General features: G+C 46.5%; 1 protein-coding gene across 1 annotated transcript; it reads right to left on the bottom strand.

Moving 5' to 3' along the window:
* Positions 1–12,605: 12,605 nt before the first annotated feature.
* Positions 12,606–14,372, bottom strand: LOC109752962 (FBD-associated F-box protein At5g27750-like). The gene is made up of 5 exons (XM_020311890.1): positions 13,851–14,372; positions 13,347–13,703; positions 13,105–13,236; positions 12,772–12,995; positions 12,606–12,672 (listed from the first exon to the last, which is right to left on the bottom strand). The coding sequence occupies exons 1-5, from the start codon at positions 14,370–14,372 to the stop codon at positions 12,606–12,608; spliced, it is 1,302 nt and encodes a 433-aa protein (XP_020167479.1).
* Between the last annotated feature and the right edge of the window lie 592 nt (positions 14,373–14,964).

Genomic DNA, 14,964 nt, shown 5'->3' with positions numbered 1-14,964 from the left:
GAGCATTTTCCCCGTTGTCCGTTTTGCAATCTGGCACTCCCACCTCCTCTGGTGCACCCCTCTTGTTTCTTTTCGTGAGCGGGTGTTAAACATTCTCGGAATGGACCGAGGCTTGCCAAGTGGCCTTCTACCTATAAAAATACCCCTCCCCTCCGAAATCTCGGGCAAAAACCACCCTAACCCTAGCAAAAATCGCCCCCGCGCCGCCGGACACGTCCGCCGCCGGTCGGAAACATCCCCGCCGCCGCCCCCGGCCTACCGTGGCGCGCCACGTCAGCCTCCCCGTCCGTACGCCGCGGCCCGCCGAGGCCCGGGGCCGGCCCCCGTGGCCCGGTCTCCCCCGCGCCCGAGCCCCGCGCGCTCGCCCGCCCTGCGCCGCCGCCCTCTGCCTGCGCCTCGCCGCGCCCGCCCGTGCCGCCGTTCGCCGGCGCCGTCCTCCTCCGCTCCGGCCCCGTCTCCCCGAGCTCTCGTCACCTCCTCTCCACCTCCCTCCGCCGTGCGCCACTGCTTCGACGAGCTCGCGCCGCCGCCGCGGGGGATCCCGATCCAGATCCATCCGTTGCTAGGTTGACTTCCCCTCCCCCGATTTTACCAAGTATTCTGATTTTTACAGTATCTTGCTATGTTCATTGCATCATAACTCTCTGCATATAGCTCCGTTTCGTGCGTGTAATATATCGAAATGTTCGCCTCAAGACGCTCTTCATTTTGTTCCATTATGCCATGTTCATTTGAGTCCATCTTGATGCCCAAATCTCTGGTGCAAGAGTGCTATATGCTGTTAACTGCTGTTACTTATCAGAACTTGAGGATTTGTTATTTTTTGTTGCTATTGATGTGTGCATCTTATGGGCATGAGCTCTACATGTGTTTTGATGTATGCCATGCCATCTTTACAGAGGAGTATGCCATGTATTTTTGTGATCTCTGTGGTGACTAGCACAAGTCTGTTTCTGCTGTTATTTTGTTGCCATGTATCCATGTGTCTACAGAGAGATCCATGCTCCTTTTGGTGATATTCAATAAGGATGTTTTGTAGATATAGTTGTGTTCTATCCATTAATGCCCCTGTTTACAATTATGGAGTGCCGTAGCATGACTCAATCTTGCTCTAGTTTTGCTATAAAATATTTCTGGCAGATTGTTTACGTGTTATTCAATTTTGCCAAGGTTGTTGTAACTGTTTCATACATGCTATGTATTTTCTCTTGCCATGGATAGCTTTATAAACATGCCATATTGCTGTAGGTATGCTTGTTTTGTCATGCATTGCTTTGTGGTGAGTGCATCAAGCTCACCAAGATGCCCTCATAATGTCTGTTTCTGCCATGCTCTGTTTTCTGCCAAGTCTGAAACCTGTTAACGAAACTTGCTATGTTTACATGGTTGCCGTCATATCTTCTGGTCCTTTTTGGCTTATGGTCAGTAAGGGACTTTTGTTATATGCATTTAGTAGATTCATGCCATGCCTTTTTTTGCTATGTTAAGTTCCTGTCGCATGTGTTTTTCTTGCTCTGAACATTGCTACCTGATGCTGTTTCTGCCATGTCCAGTAATTTCACCAAGTCTGTGAACCTGATATCTTTTGCACTTTTGCCATGCTTGTATGAACCTGTTATGTTGTGATCTAGCCGTAGCTCAGTGTTCATCTTTTGCCAAGCATCTCCTGTAGATTACTGCCATATGCTTTGCTGCTATGTTGGTGTGCTGTATCATAGTTACTTGTTGCATTCTAAGTGCTATCATGCTGTTAATCGCAGATTCGTGTCATTCTTGTTTTACTTGCCATTTGCAAACCGTGCATCCGTTTCCGGTGATCTTTATATCGATTTCAACCGAAATCATCTCATCTTTCCAGTGGCATGCTTGGTTTGCCAAGTTACTGCCTTGTTCATCATTTTTCCTTCCGGAGCACGCATATGCATCGCATATCATATCTTGCATATCATTCATGTATTGCATCATGTTGCTTGTGCATTTTCCCGTGATTGATTGTGGTTCCATTGCTTGTGTTCTTGTTGTGGGTAGAGCCTAGAGACGAGTTCGTGAACGAGGAACCTGTTGAGTACGCTTACGAGGATCAAGCTTTCGACAACTCTGAGAACCTTGCAGGCAAGATGACCATACCCTCGAAATCACTTCTATCTTTGCTTTGCTAGTTGTTCTTTATATTGCCATCATGCCTCCCATATTTTCCATGTCAAGCCTCTAACCATCTTTTCCTAGCAAACCGTTGTTTGGCTAAGTTACCGCTTTTGCTCAGCCCTTCTTATAGCGTTGCTAGTTGCAGGTGAAGTTGAAGTTGGTTCCATGTTGGAACATGGATATTTTGGAATATCACAATATCTCTTATTTAATTAATGCATCCATATATTTTGTAAAGGGTGGAAGGCTCGGCCTTATGCCTGGTGTTTTGTTCCACTCTTGCCGCCCTAGTTTCCGTCATACCGGTATTATGTTCCTTGAGTTTGCGTTCCTTACGCGGTTGGGTGATTTATGGGACCCCCTTGACAGTTCGCCTTGAATAAAACTCCTCCAGCAAGGCCCAACCATTTGCCACCTAAGCCTTTTCCCTTGGGTTTTCGCGAGCCCGAGGGTCATCTTATTTTAACCCCCCCTGGGCCAGTGCTCCTTCGAGTGTTGGTCCGAACTGAGTAGACTGCATGGCCCCCTCGTGGAAACTCGAGGTCTGGTTTTACTCGTAGGATGTCTCATCCAGTGTTGCCCTGAGAATGAGATATGTGCAGCTCCTATCGGGATTTGTCGGCACATCGGGCGGCTTTGCTGGTCTTGTTTTACCATTGTCGAAATGTCTTGTAAACCGGGATTCCAAGACTGATCGGGTCTTCTCGGGAGAAGGTTTATCCTTCGTTGACCGTGAGATCTTATGATGGGCTAAGTTGGGACACCCCTGCAGGGTATTATCTTTCGAAAGCCGTGCCCGCGGTTATGAGGCAGATGGGAATTTGTTAATGTCCGGTTGTAGAGAACTTGCCACTTGACCAAATTAAAATACATCAACCGTGTGTGTAGCCGTGATGGTCTCTTCTCGGCGGAGTCCGGGAAGTGAACACGGTTTGAGTTATGCATGAACGTAAGCAGTTTCAGGATAACTTCTTGATCATTTCTAGCTTCGCGACCGTTGCGTTGCTTCTCGTCTCGCTCTCATTTGCGTATGTTAGCCACCATATATGCTTAGTGCTTGCTGCAGCTCCACCTCATTACACCATCCTTTTCCTATAAGCTTAAATAGTCTTGATCTCGCGGGTGTGAGATTGCTGAGTCCTCGTGAATCACAGATTCTACCAAAACAGTTGCAGGTGCCGACGATGCCAGTGCAGATGACGCAACCGAGCTCAAGTGGGAGTTCGACGAGGAATGTGGTCGTTACTATGTTTCTTTTCCTGATGATCAGTAGTGGAGCCCAGTTGGGACGATCGGGGATCTAGCATTTGGGGTTATCTTATTTTCATTTGGTTTTGACCGTAGTCGGTCTATGTGTGGATTTTGGATGATGTATGAATTATATTTATGTATTGTGTGAAGTGGCGATTGTAAGCCGACTCTCGTTATCCCATTCTTGTTCATTACATGGGATTGTGTGAAGATGACCCTTCTTGCGACAAAACCACAATGCGGTTATGCCTCTAAGTCGTGCCTCGACACGTGGGAGATATAGCCGCATCGTGGGCGTTACAATGGTTCTCGGATCCAGTGGGCGAGCCATAGCCGCTCCTCTTAACGAGCTTAGAGGGCACGGGTACAACCGCGAACCTTGTCTTCTTGTTGCTAGAGGCATGCTTCTTCATCTCCCTTGCCAAGCTCATGCCGCCTCTGTTGCAGGTCTCTGTGCGGTGGATCTGGGAAAAGGGTCAGGGTTTTTCGATCCATAAAGATGACAATATATATACGTACCTAATCTAGAAGATTTCTACAGACGTGGTGGAATAGTCATGGCGTCGACAGACGTGCGTCTTCACGAGGCACGGGTATCAACTGTCCAGATACACAGAAGTTTGGTGGGAGAGGCATGTGTCCGAATACTCAGTTAGAGACGCACGGTTGTGCGGTCTGTAGAGACACGGGGGTGTGGTGCCACGACACGGGGTCAAATGTCATGTGAGGCACGTGCGTGCAGGCGGTGGATGCATCTAATTGCAGTATGTACAAGCACGGACCTCATTGAAGCCTCCACAGAGCCAGCTATCAACTCCCTGGATGTACAAAAGTGTGGTGGCAGAGGCATGGCTGCGAACACTTAGGTGAAAAGACACGTTTGTGAAGTATCTGGATCCACGGCAGTGTGTCTCCAGTGGAACGTAAAAGCCACGGCTCGTGGCACGTGAGGCAAAAGGTGCATGCTCCGGAGGCACCGAAGTCTAGTCTCTACAGGCACGTATGATTGTCAACCCTCTGAATGCACAAAATTTCGGTGGCAGAGGCATGGATCAGAATACTCAGCTATGGAGGCACGGGTGTGTATTCTCTGCAATCACAAGGGTCACGGCAAGTGTCATGTGAGGCACGTGTATTGAAATACCAGAGGCGCGGAAATGAAGCCTCTTAGGCACGAGTGTCAGCCCAATGGATGCACAAAAGTGTGGTGGCAGAGGCATGGGTGAGAATGCTCTGCTGGAGAGGCACCGTTGTGAGCTCTCTGGACCCGCGGGCGTCTGGCTCCACAGGCACTTAACAGTCACGGCTTATGTCAGCTATGGAGGCACGTAGATGCATGCGCCGGAGGCACTGTTGGGGAGTCACTACACGCACGGGCGTGGCGTTTCTCCAGGCCTGACTCAGCATAAACCCTCTCTGGGTGCAGAAAAGTGTGAGCAGAAGGCGCCGAAGTAAGGGCTCTACATGCACGTGTACCAACTTTCTTGATACTCAGTTAGAAAAGCACGATTGTGAAGTTTCTAGACAAAGTCTGACCTTAAGACGAAGAACAGCCGTCATGTCACGAGACACACGTTTTTATTGGCCTACCAATCACGGACTTGCTTCGGTATTGGAAAGGTTCCCACTGACGATTTCATTATCAGTGGGAACATGGTACTATACTAACAAAGAGTTAGTGTCATGATGGTAAAATACTCAGAATCTTTCCACTGAAACATTGACGTTTGCACAGTTACAACACTTTCGTTTGCACAGTTACAACACTTTCTAATCAAGGATTGTTATGGTAAGCTTACAGACGGTACAAAATATTACAAGGGTTGTCTGTTCATGTTCAGACGAAATGCACGTTCAAAAGGGTGCAACAACATGTAACCCTGCAAGCTTGGACAACTTACTCCAGCTCTGTGTTCAGCAGTCACATCTGAATGGGTCCGTCAAATCCAGGTATTCAACACGCATGAGTTTTAAATAAAAGAACCGGTGCTTGCACGCTCCTGATAATATAAGGCGAGCACGTTCAGAAGCCTTTTTGTGCCACAGAAGATCCTTTTGATGCTTTTCGTAAAATTCTTCCGTGAAGTCTTGGTGGAAGCGATAGTTAAGCCTCATGGTCTCAAGCTTGTTGCACTCAGAACAAAGAATCTCACAAATTCAATGTTTACCAAGCAGGGTTCATAGTCATCCAGCGTTACTGTCTTCAGACGAAAGTCATCTCGTTTGACAAATGGTCGGTGCTTACGACGCCATGTATTTGTTTCTCCGCAACAGAGTCCTCCCTAGATGTACATGAAGAATGAAAATACTTAAGCTCTAAAAACAGAGATTCTGTCGAAAGAGCATCCAGTATAAGGCATTTATTGGATTGTTTGTAGATACGGGTGTATGTAATACTAAAACATGTCTAGCCACGGGTGTATCAATTTACAGACGAATGTAAGACAAGCCTTTTAAGACATACAGTAGAAGTAGTACAATATGCATGTTATGGGCTTTCAATGTGTGTGAGAATCATCACCTCGATAAACAAGTTCTCAAGGCTTCGAAAGCATTGCATCAGGGAAACGGCCATGTCCACTTCAAAACACATCTTGATGAGCAAAGTCTTGACCGTTTGAAGCACTGTTGACAGGCTCACTGCCGGCAAACCCTGCATGGTGCATGCACAACGATTTTAAAAATTGAACAAAAGGTTCTATTACATGAAATTTGTTTACTCGGACAAATGCAGCTGAAAACTAGGTACTTGGATAACTATAGGGTTACGCGTGACCCACAGTCTCTAGTTTAGGTGCGGACATGACAGTTATCTGCAAGTTGCTGCTGAGAATATCGTTAAGCAACCACTGAAGTGACGGGGCATCCTCTATAACAAATTCGCCATGTCCAGAGCGAATTCCAATGCTTACAAGGTTACGTGAGTTTATTCTTATGCAGCGGCTTTCGATATTCCAAGTAAGCAGTAGGCACCAGAGTGCGGGGCAACTAGAGAGGATGATTCTTTCAAGCGAGATGTCTGATATACCAACGTCCACAAGTGAAAGTCTCTTGAGCAGTGGTAGTTTAAGAGCCTGAACGTAACTATCTGGTATTTGGCAAAGAGCAAAGGTGGCGGTGTGTAGGGAGGATGCAAACGGAGAGAAGGACGCCGGTGCAAAAGGCGCAGATGATGGGTGTGTGAGTGGTCATACGACACACTCTCTCACGAAATCTGGGAACATGTAATAGAACTCGAGCACCTGGAGATTGTTCAGTTTGGATGATTTCAACCAGCCGTCGACGGCGGAGGGTCTGGATTGGAGGTAGCACGCCGGTATGCAGAGACAGTAAACCGCACCCACATGGGCGGAGAGGATGGCTTCCGGAAGGGTCGTATCGTCAGTGCCAGATTTGCGAGGGCACCGAGTTCCGAAGTGCCTTTCGCGGGCGAGCTCCCAGGTAGGAGGCGCCACGGAGATTTTCTCGATATGAACTGTTTTTAGAGGCTTAAAAAGACGAGCGACAGGGATCTCACGACAGTCGAGATTCAGAGGAGCGGTGGCCATAAAGGACGCCATCGACGAGCGAGGATGCGAGTACGGATGCTATCCCTGATGGGGAGACGAGAGATGATCTCACCTAGGATGACGTCCGGGAGATCGCGGATGCGGTCCGGACGAGTTTTTTTCCCGTGCTCCTCAGATCCGGTGGGCGGACCCTCACCGGTCCCCGCCGGTACCGCCAAACAGCTAGAGGAATGCATCGTCGGTGGCACGAGCCTTGCCCTCTTGGTACTAGAAGCGTCGGACTCCATCTAGGAGCGATGGGTGCAGTGGATCTGGAAAGACGGTTTGGAGGACGGAGGTGTTGTAAAACACTATTTATCAAAAAAAAGTAGTATTTTTTAAGTGATGTCGTTGCGAGAACAGTGACATCGGACAGTGGCAACAACTCGTACTCCATGCCTCCACTTGATTCACGCACATGCCTCTCCGAGCAGCGTGTCACTACAAACATACTGAACACGGACGCACGATCGCAACTCTTCTTTTTGACATGGGACGCACGACCGCAAGTCTTCTTCCTAATATGGGACCGTGCCTCCGCTTGCTCGACCAACGTGCCTATCTGAGTACACGACTCAGCTGAAATAATGACAACTGGGAGGCACGACCGTCCCCTCTTATAATATATGACCGTGCCTTCACTAACTGCACGGTTGTGCCTCTCTAACTGCACAAAGTCAGCTAAGCTAATCATAGCACAGAGGCATGACCATGAGTCTTCTTAACACAAGACTGAACCTGCACTAGGTTCAAGTGCCTCTCTGAGCAAAGATGTCGAACTGAGAGACACACCCACAACAACAACAACAGCGACGACAACCATGTTTAGGATCGCATCTGCTTTCAGTACCATAGTCTGAATAAGAATTTGAACTGATAAGTTCTATTAGGTATGTACTATGAGGATTTGAACTGCACTCATAGTTTGAAATAACACACGTACGATACTTAACTTAATACCATAGTAGTTAAAATTTATGTGGTGTAATGCCATCCCTCCATCACCGTACACATATCGCGTCATTCCGTTTTTTTGTAAAGACCGGTGATCACAAGTGAGAGCGAGTCCTGCACGCGCACAGTGTGCCACTGGATACTGATGAGTACAACGCAATCAACTGTCAGCCTAGCTGCATCTGCAAAAGCAGAAATCCCGGTGATCGCCATCCTTCCATCTTTGTGTATACAGTAGGTGCCAGGCAAATCAACGCTGCTGAAAATTTGTACAAGCCTGATGCCGCCCTTGAGAGGCAAATATCCAAGCTTCATCCTAAGATCATTGGTAACAATAGCTGGGATTTTCTATACAATAACAAATTATTCTGGCATTAGATTACGAAGACACGCATGTTGACTGTGGTTTAGAGAAAGAAACAACAATGCACCAAACGTTCTGTGTGAACGTTGGTGAAACATAGACGGTGCACAAAGGTAATGGCAGGGATGTGTTTAGCATTTAGGACTAGTTTAATCATGCAAGCCACGTCGATATAGGAAAGTTTTATGCCCCGGGTGTAGACTATCTCGTCTATGTAGCTCCTTTCCGATAAACTGAGGCTTTCAAGGGCTAAATAAATACAACCATGTATTAGCCACTATATGTGAAGCAATGAACAGAGCAACTAAAACTAAAATAAATGAATATTGGCTTTTAAAAGGGAAATGACAGTTTTAAACTACATTGTGAGTACAAAAAAGATTTAATACATTATATCATAGAGATTAAGCACATAAATATCAACGGCATACCACAGTAAAATTATAATAGATAAATGTTAATCCAGAACAAATATTGATAACCGATCAGAGCATACCAACGGAAGGTTTGGGAAACGCTTTGTGACCACCTCGAGATTCACTCAACATCAAGTTAATGGGAAGGAAGAAATCTTCTGCTTGCAAATCCAATTGTATAATATCACCATAAAACAGATCATAGTCACGTATCAACTTTTCCCATCCAGGTCCATGAAACTTAGACCTGTGGTTGCCATCTGTAAACTTAATCCTGTAAGACAATTCCTCAGTAGTGCCGAACACAAGGTCAAAATCTTCGTCTTCAAAACCATCCTCGAAAGCTTCATCTTTCCATAAAGAGATCAAAGAAAGGACCTGGTTCCGGTAGTAGCATGGGACATACTGCATAAAAGTAAAATTAAGACAAAGGTATATAAATGTTTTACTGATTTTCAGAAGAAAAAAATGGACGAAAGAGTTTTTTTCCTTGAAATTTCTTGGCTTTCAGGCACGGGCACAGGCAACATCTATGACATTTAATTAAACCTATACAAAACAATTGAACTTCTAATTACATCGAGGCCTATAAAATAAAAACAAGCATGCGCAGTATAGTTCGCTCCGAAGGAATATGTGTGGTTGCTGACTGCTGAAAAAAGATAACTGTAACAAATACAGTGACGAAGGTTTTTTACTGGCCACACGTGATTTGGTAGCAAAACTTACCAGGCATGACTCGTAACAACGAGGCAAAGACACAATCAAGAAAGATTGGGCAACATCAGATTCAACACCGGGACAGTTGAGGTTCCTGCAAACATCACACACCATCTTTGTCTGCGAGATGTAACAATATATAAGACTCGGGTTCATTAATTATTAAAGAAAAATTTATTTCAACACTGCGCTAATGGTACAAAGAATTAAAGGATGTATATCACTGATACACGCTTGTTTCAACGAGTAAGACAGAGTGGAGCGAATGCTGATATGGTGATATCCATTGATATTAGTGTCTCTGTAAAAAATGAAAGAACACGCACAGACCTCTTCAAATCTACAAGCTCTTGCAGCGAACTAGCTGGAAAAAATCAACTGTTGTCCTCCAAGATTATTCCCCTATAGAACCCCTTCAAAGGGGTAGGATATTAACACAAGAACTAAAATTAAGAGGGTAACATCCAACAAGAATCCATCTAAAAAAACACAGTGCGCAACGCGTAAGTATTAAGCAGAGGGGAAAAATTTTACCGTATTTCAGAGCAAGTGGGCGAATCGTAGATCCATCTATGTGGACTGTAGAGTGAGGAAGACGAAGCAAGAAAGATGGAAGGAACCAGAGAAGGGGAGCGGAAGAGCAAGTGACTCGGGAGGGAAGACGCACAAAACGATGTATTTATGGAGTAATTATGCAGAGGGAAGAAATTTTGTGTACTCGCTCGCCAAAGCTGAAACTACTGACAATAGTAAATGGCTCCTTGCCATCCCAGCGCAAAACAAGGGCGTGGGAGGGGGGTGGGGGTTGGTGGGTCTGGCGAGTAGGTGGAGTATTTGGTCGAGCCGGACCATGTCGAAGTCCCTCGCTTTCATTTCCCCTCTCGCTCTCTCACTATATCTCTTCCTCTCTCTCTGTCTATCTGTCTCTCCTCTCAAATTCGACGCCGCCTACGGCATCGCATCTGCTCACATCCTCCGGGCCATGTCGACACAAAAGTTCGGCCAAGAGGGGAGGAAGGAAGGCTTGAACTTCCTTGAACTGGATTTTGATTTCTATGTAGGTGATTTCCTGCTACATGCGGAGCGTTGAACTGGGGTTTGTTTTCCAAACAAAAGATCTGAGCTCTAAACATTCATGTGTCCTTGTAGGATAACCCTGACACCATCGAAGACCATGATTTCTGTGGCAAAGAGCTCGACCGTCCTCTCTACTGTGTTCTCCATGATACCAAGCCTCTCAGGTGTGTGGCTTTTCAAGGAAGTGACACGGGGAGGAGGTTCTACGGCTGTGCTGTGAAAGTTAGTCACTTTCGAAAATCCGAGTTACTTTCTTGTTGAATCAAATTGTTTGGATATAGGACTTGTAGTCTACCAAAGAAGACTGATTTCTTCTTGTGTTTTCCGGTTGATTGTAGGAAACATTGTGTAGTCCTTTTACTTTACATAAAAGGGTAAAGGTTACTACTTATTTTACATCATTGAACACAAAAGAAGTGATCTAGACACTCTCATGTTTCTTTACAAATGGGACTTCTGTTTAATAGTCAGTATATTCTTTAAAAAAGAACTCTCTAAATAAGTTGCCTGCAGAGGTAGCTCCAGATTAATTCAAGCTGGCTTAAAAGAAACTAAGTACAATTATGAAATAACTCCGCGGACAGGGTGGGCGAAGCACCATAATTAGTGTTGTGGGTACCTAACCATTGAAGTGCCACATTGCACAAACACGGTTCATAGTTAGTTGAATGAGGTTATAAACCAAGTATATGTGAACTTTATTATATTCCAGAGCTTCTGCAGCAGTGTATTAATAGTCTCTGTTTATTTTGTTCCTTTTTTGTTCGCAGAGAGGCGTGAACTGTGGAGTCGTCGAATGGGTTGACCGCCCATGGCCTATCATTATGCAGAGGTGCCTACTCAAGCTCTGGGGGATGTTTGATGAGAGCAATGATGATAGGCAAGCAAAGGATGAAGAGATAAGCAGGCTTAAAATGGATAATGAACAAGTGAACCTTAAGATCGAGAATCTTGTTGCAGCTGTGGAAAGAACTAATGTAACTACCATGAAGATTGACAGGCAGAAGAAGCAGATGGGTATCATTGATAAAGACGTCAAGCTCATTCAGAGGTCTCTCACAAGTGCCATTCATAATCTTAAGGACGACAAGGGTGAGATTAAGCTGGACAGGGATTTTCTGAAGGAGGAGGTGCATAAGCTGGAGGAGAATAGAAAGAAGATGCAAAGCGTCATCTGTGATCTTTTGGGGCAAGGGTTTGCGAACACTGATGACCTCCTGATGATCAAGGCAATCCTCGAAGAATGATCATTAACAGTTGCCTTCTTTTGAAACATTGCAAGGGATACTCGTCTAGTATAAGTTTATGCTTGGACATGGTTACTTGACTAAAGGCATGTATCTCATTTTTTGCAATCTTTCAGAGGGTGTGTGACGGTCTACACACATCAAATATTGATCTCCTGAATATTTTTATATTTCAAAGAAACGTGCTGCTAGCGAGGCGCATCCAGCAATCTTTCGTCTTGGATTGTTCCACGAGACATGGGTTACTGTAATCTAGCAAGGCATAGATGTCGCTTTGGCAGGCATGGGGAACCATGCCTCTGGTGACGTGGCACTGACTTGTCAAAGGCACGGTCCTATGTCAGACAGGAGCACCGCACTAGCACTGACACACATAAAATCTACAATCTACAGAGTCGCGCTTACTCCTGAAGCCGGGGCACGCCAGTGCCGACTCGATTGTTTGTACTCAGACATAAACTCGTTCACGGACATGCGTTTACACGAAAGGCACGTACAGTCTGAGGTCGCTGGAAGCACGGTTTGAGATTAAGCAGAGCCACGGTCATGTGCACGTACAGTCTGCCACGAAAGGAGGCAGTGCCGTCTGGTCACTGCAGACGCACTGGTTTACATGCACTAGATGCACGTTCCTTGCAGAACAGGCAAGGCAGTGCCTCTTCTCTTCCAAATGTTTTTGTTCCCTGGTCGACGACCGCACACGAATGTTTTTGTAGCATCACGATAGTGACATAAAACTATCAAATTTTCAGAACAGCGGGTGCATAGCACAAAAGCATTGTTATAACAAGCTTACAAAGCAGTGCAAAAAGCTTCAGCCATGTTTAGACATAACACATAATCAGATTGGCGCAACAACATTTAACTGTACTAGCTTGAGGAACTAACTACAGCCCTGTGTCCAGCAGGCACAGGTGAACGGATCTGACAAATCCAGGCATTCAACACGCCTGTGTTTCAAATCCAAGCACAGATGATTGCATCATGCTGATAACTTGAGATGGGCGCGTTTGGAAACTTTATTCTCCCACAGGAACAACTTCCGTTACTGTTCGTAAAATTCTGGCATGAAGTCTAAGGGAAAGCGAAACTTAATCCTCATGGTCTCTAACTCCGTTGCCTTCAGAATAAAGAACCTCACAAACTCAGTGTTCTTCCCGCTTTTTTCATAATCTTCCAGCGTTACTCTCTTTAAATGAATGATGTGTTCTTTGAGAAACGCACGGTGCTTGCGACGCCAAATATTTCTTGCACCATCATGAACGTTTCCTCCCTGAAAACACATAAAGGTTGAAAGATACTCAAGATCTATGGAAGGAAAAAATGAACGATAAATTCCATGACCCCGTCCCAATCAGTTCGTCGGGCGTGAGAATCATCACCTGAACAAACAAGTTCTCCAGATTTGGAAGGCACTTAAGCAAGTGAACGACCAGGTCCACTTTATAAGTCATGGCCAAAAACAAGGTTTTGACAGATTGCCGCATTGTAGATAGGCTGACCGTCGCCAAATCCTTCACATAACATGGAAAATAAAACATAAAATTATTAGAACAAAAGGTTGGATGACATGAAACTACTTTCTCAAGGAAATGCAGCTGGAATTATTGTGAAATGTCAGTACCATAAGACCTGTGCGGTCAAGCGAGATACTGAATTTGCCCAATGTCTCTAGCTTGGGTGCAGAGACGATGAATACCTCCATGTTATTGCTCTGGAGATCGTGGATCAACCTTTGAAGTGAGGGGGCATCCTCGATGATGAATTTTCCGTTCTCACCACGGATGCCGATGCTTACAAGGTTAGGGGAATTTATTGTGATCTGATGCCTTTCTCTATTGCAAACAAGCAGCGGGCACTCGAGTGCAGGGCAACTAGAGTTGATCATGCTTTGCAACGAGAAGTCTGATATATCAACCTCAACAAGCGAAAGTCTCTTGACCAGTGGTAGTTCAAGTACCTCTACATAATGGTCTGGTATCTGGCAATAGGCGAAGCTCACAGTGCGCAGAGAACAGGAAAACCGAAAGACGGACTTCGGTAGTGAGGGCGTAGATGAAGAGCATGTGTGCGATAGTTTGACAGTTTCTTTCACAAATCGTGGAAACTGGTAGTAAAACTCAAGCACCTGGAGATTGTTCAATCTGGGGGACTCAAGCCAGGTGTGGACAGTAGAGGGTCTGCATTGGAGGTAGCACGCCGGTATACAAAGGCGGAGAACTGCGCCCACATGGCTGGAGAGGATGGACTCTGGAAGGCAAGCACCATCACCAGGAACTGTTTTTCCCTGATGCCAAGTTCTGATGTATCGTATGCGAGCAAGCTCCTCGCTGTAGGAAGAGACCCTACTGATGATCTCGACATGAACTGTTTCTAGGGCGTTAAAAAGACGAGCGACAGGGATCTCACGGCAGTCAAGATTCAGAGGAGCGGTCGGCCAAACAGGACGCCAACGACGTGCGAGCATCCGAGTGCGGATGCCCTCCCTAGTGGAGAGACAGGAGATGACCTCACCGAGGATGGCGTCTGGGAGGTCGCTGATGCGGTCCTCGCCGCGTCCAGCCGCTACCGCCAAACAACCAGAGGACGGCGTCGCCAGTGGCGCGAGCTTCGCCCTCTTGGTGCATGGCGCACCGGAGTGGATCTCCATCTCCGTCTCTATTGCTGGGATCGCGCTGCCTGCGAGTGCCGCTATATGTGGTGTGGATCTGAAAAGACCAAGGAAAAGGGTGTGTCTAGGGTTTCGAGATGCCGTCCGTTCGCCTTAAATATCTGGAGCCTGGCCTCGGGCGACGAGCCAGAGCGGCATCGCCGGAGGGGACGCCCGTCGGACCCTTGGGTTTTTGGAGCAGCGCCATATGGCGTTCACACCCGAATACGAGGAGACACCCATTGAAACATAACTGGGGATGGTAGGGAAGGGGAGAAGAGTGGAGGATCCGTTCAAAATGATTCCGTTGACTCTATCACCAGGAGAGGCACGACATGGCGGCCCAGACAGGCATGCTTGGGTTTTACGTGGGGCACGTTCGAGCATTTATAGCGGAAACCCGCGGCAGCCGCCTCATTCTTGATTCAGTGTTTTGGGTCACAGGCACGGGCATGAAGTGCTCAAATGCATGGTTGGTGGTATTACATAGAGTCACGCTAGCCTGTGACTCTATCAGACGAAGATGCACGGGCGTTTAGCCCACGGAGATGAACCTTTGTCTTACGCACAGCCACAGAGGTTTACTCTACGA

Source organism: Aegilops tauschii, chromosome 2 (assembly GCF_002575655.3).
Source record: "Aegilops tauschii subsp. strangulata cultivar AL8/78 chromosome 2, Aet v6.0, whole genome shotgun sequence".
In the NCBI taxonomy this organism is placed as follows: domain Eukaryota; kingdom Viridiplantae; phylum Streptophyta; class Magnoliopsida; order Poales; family Poaceae; genus Aegilops; species Aegilops tauschii.
The sequence above is the reverse complement of the archived record's forward strand: the minus strand, read 5'-3'. Positions and strand labels throughout refer to the sequence as shown.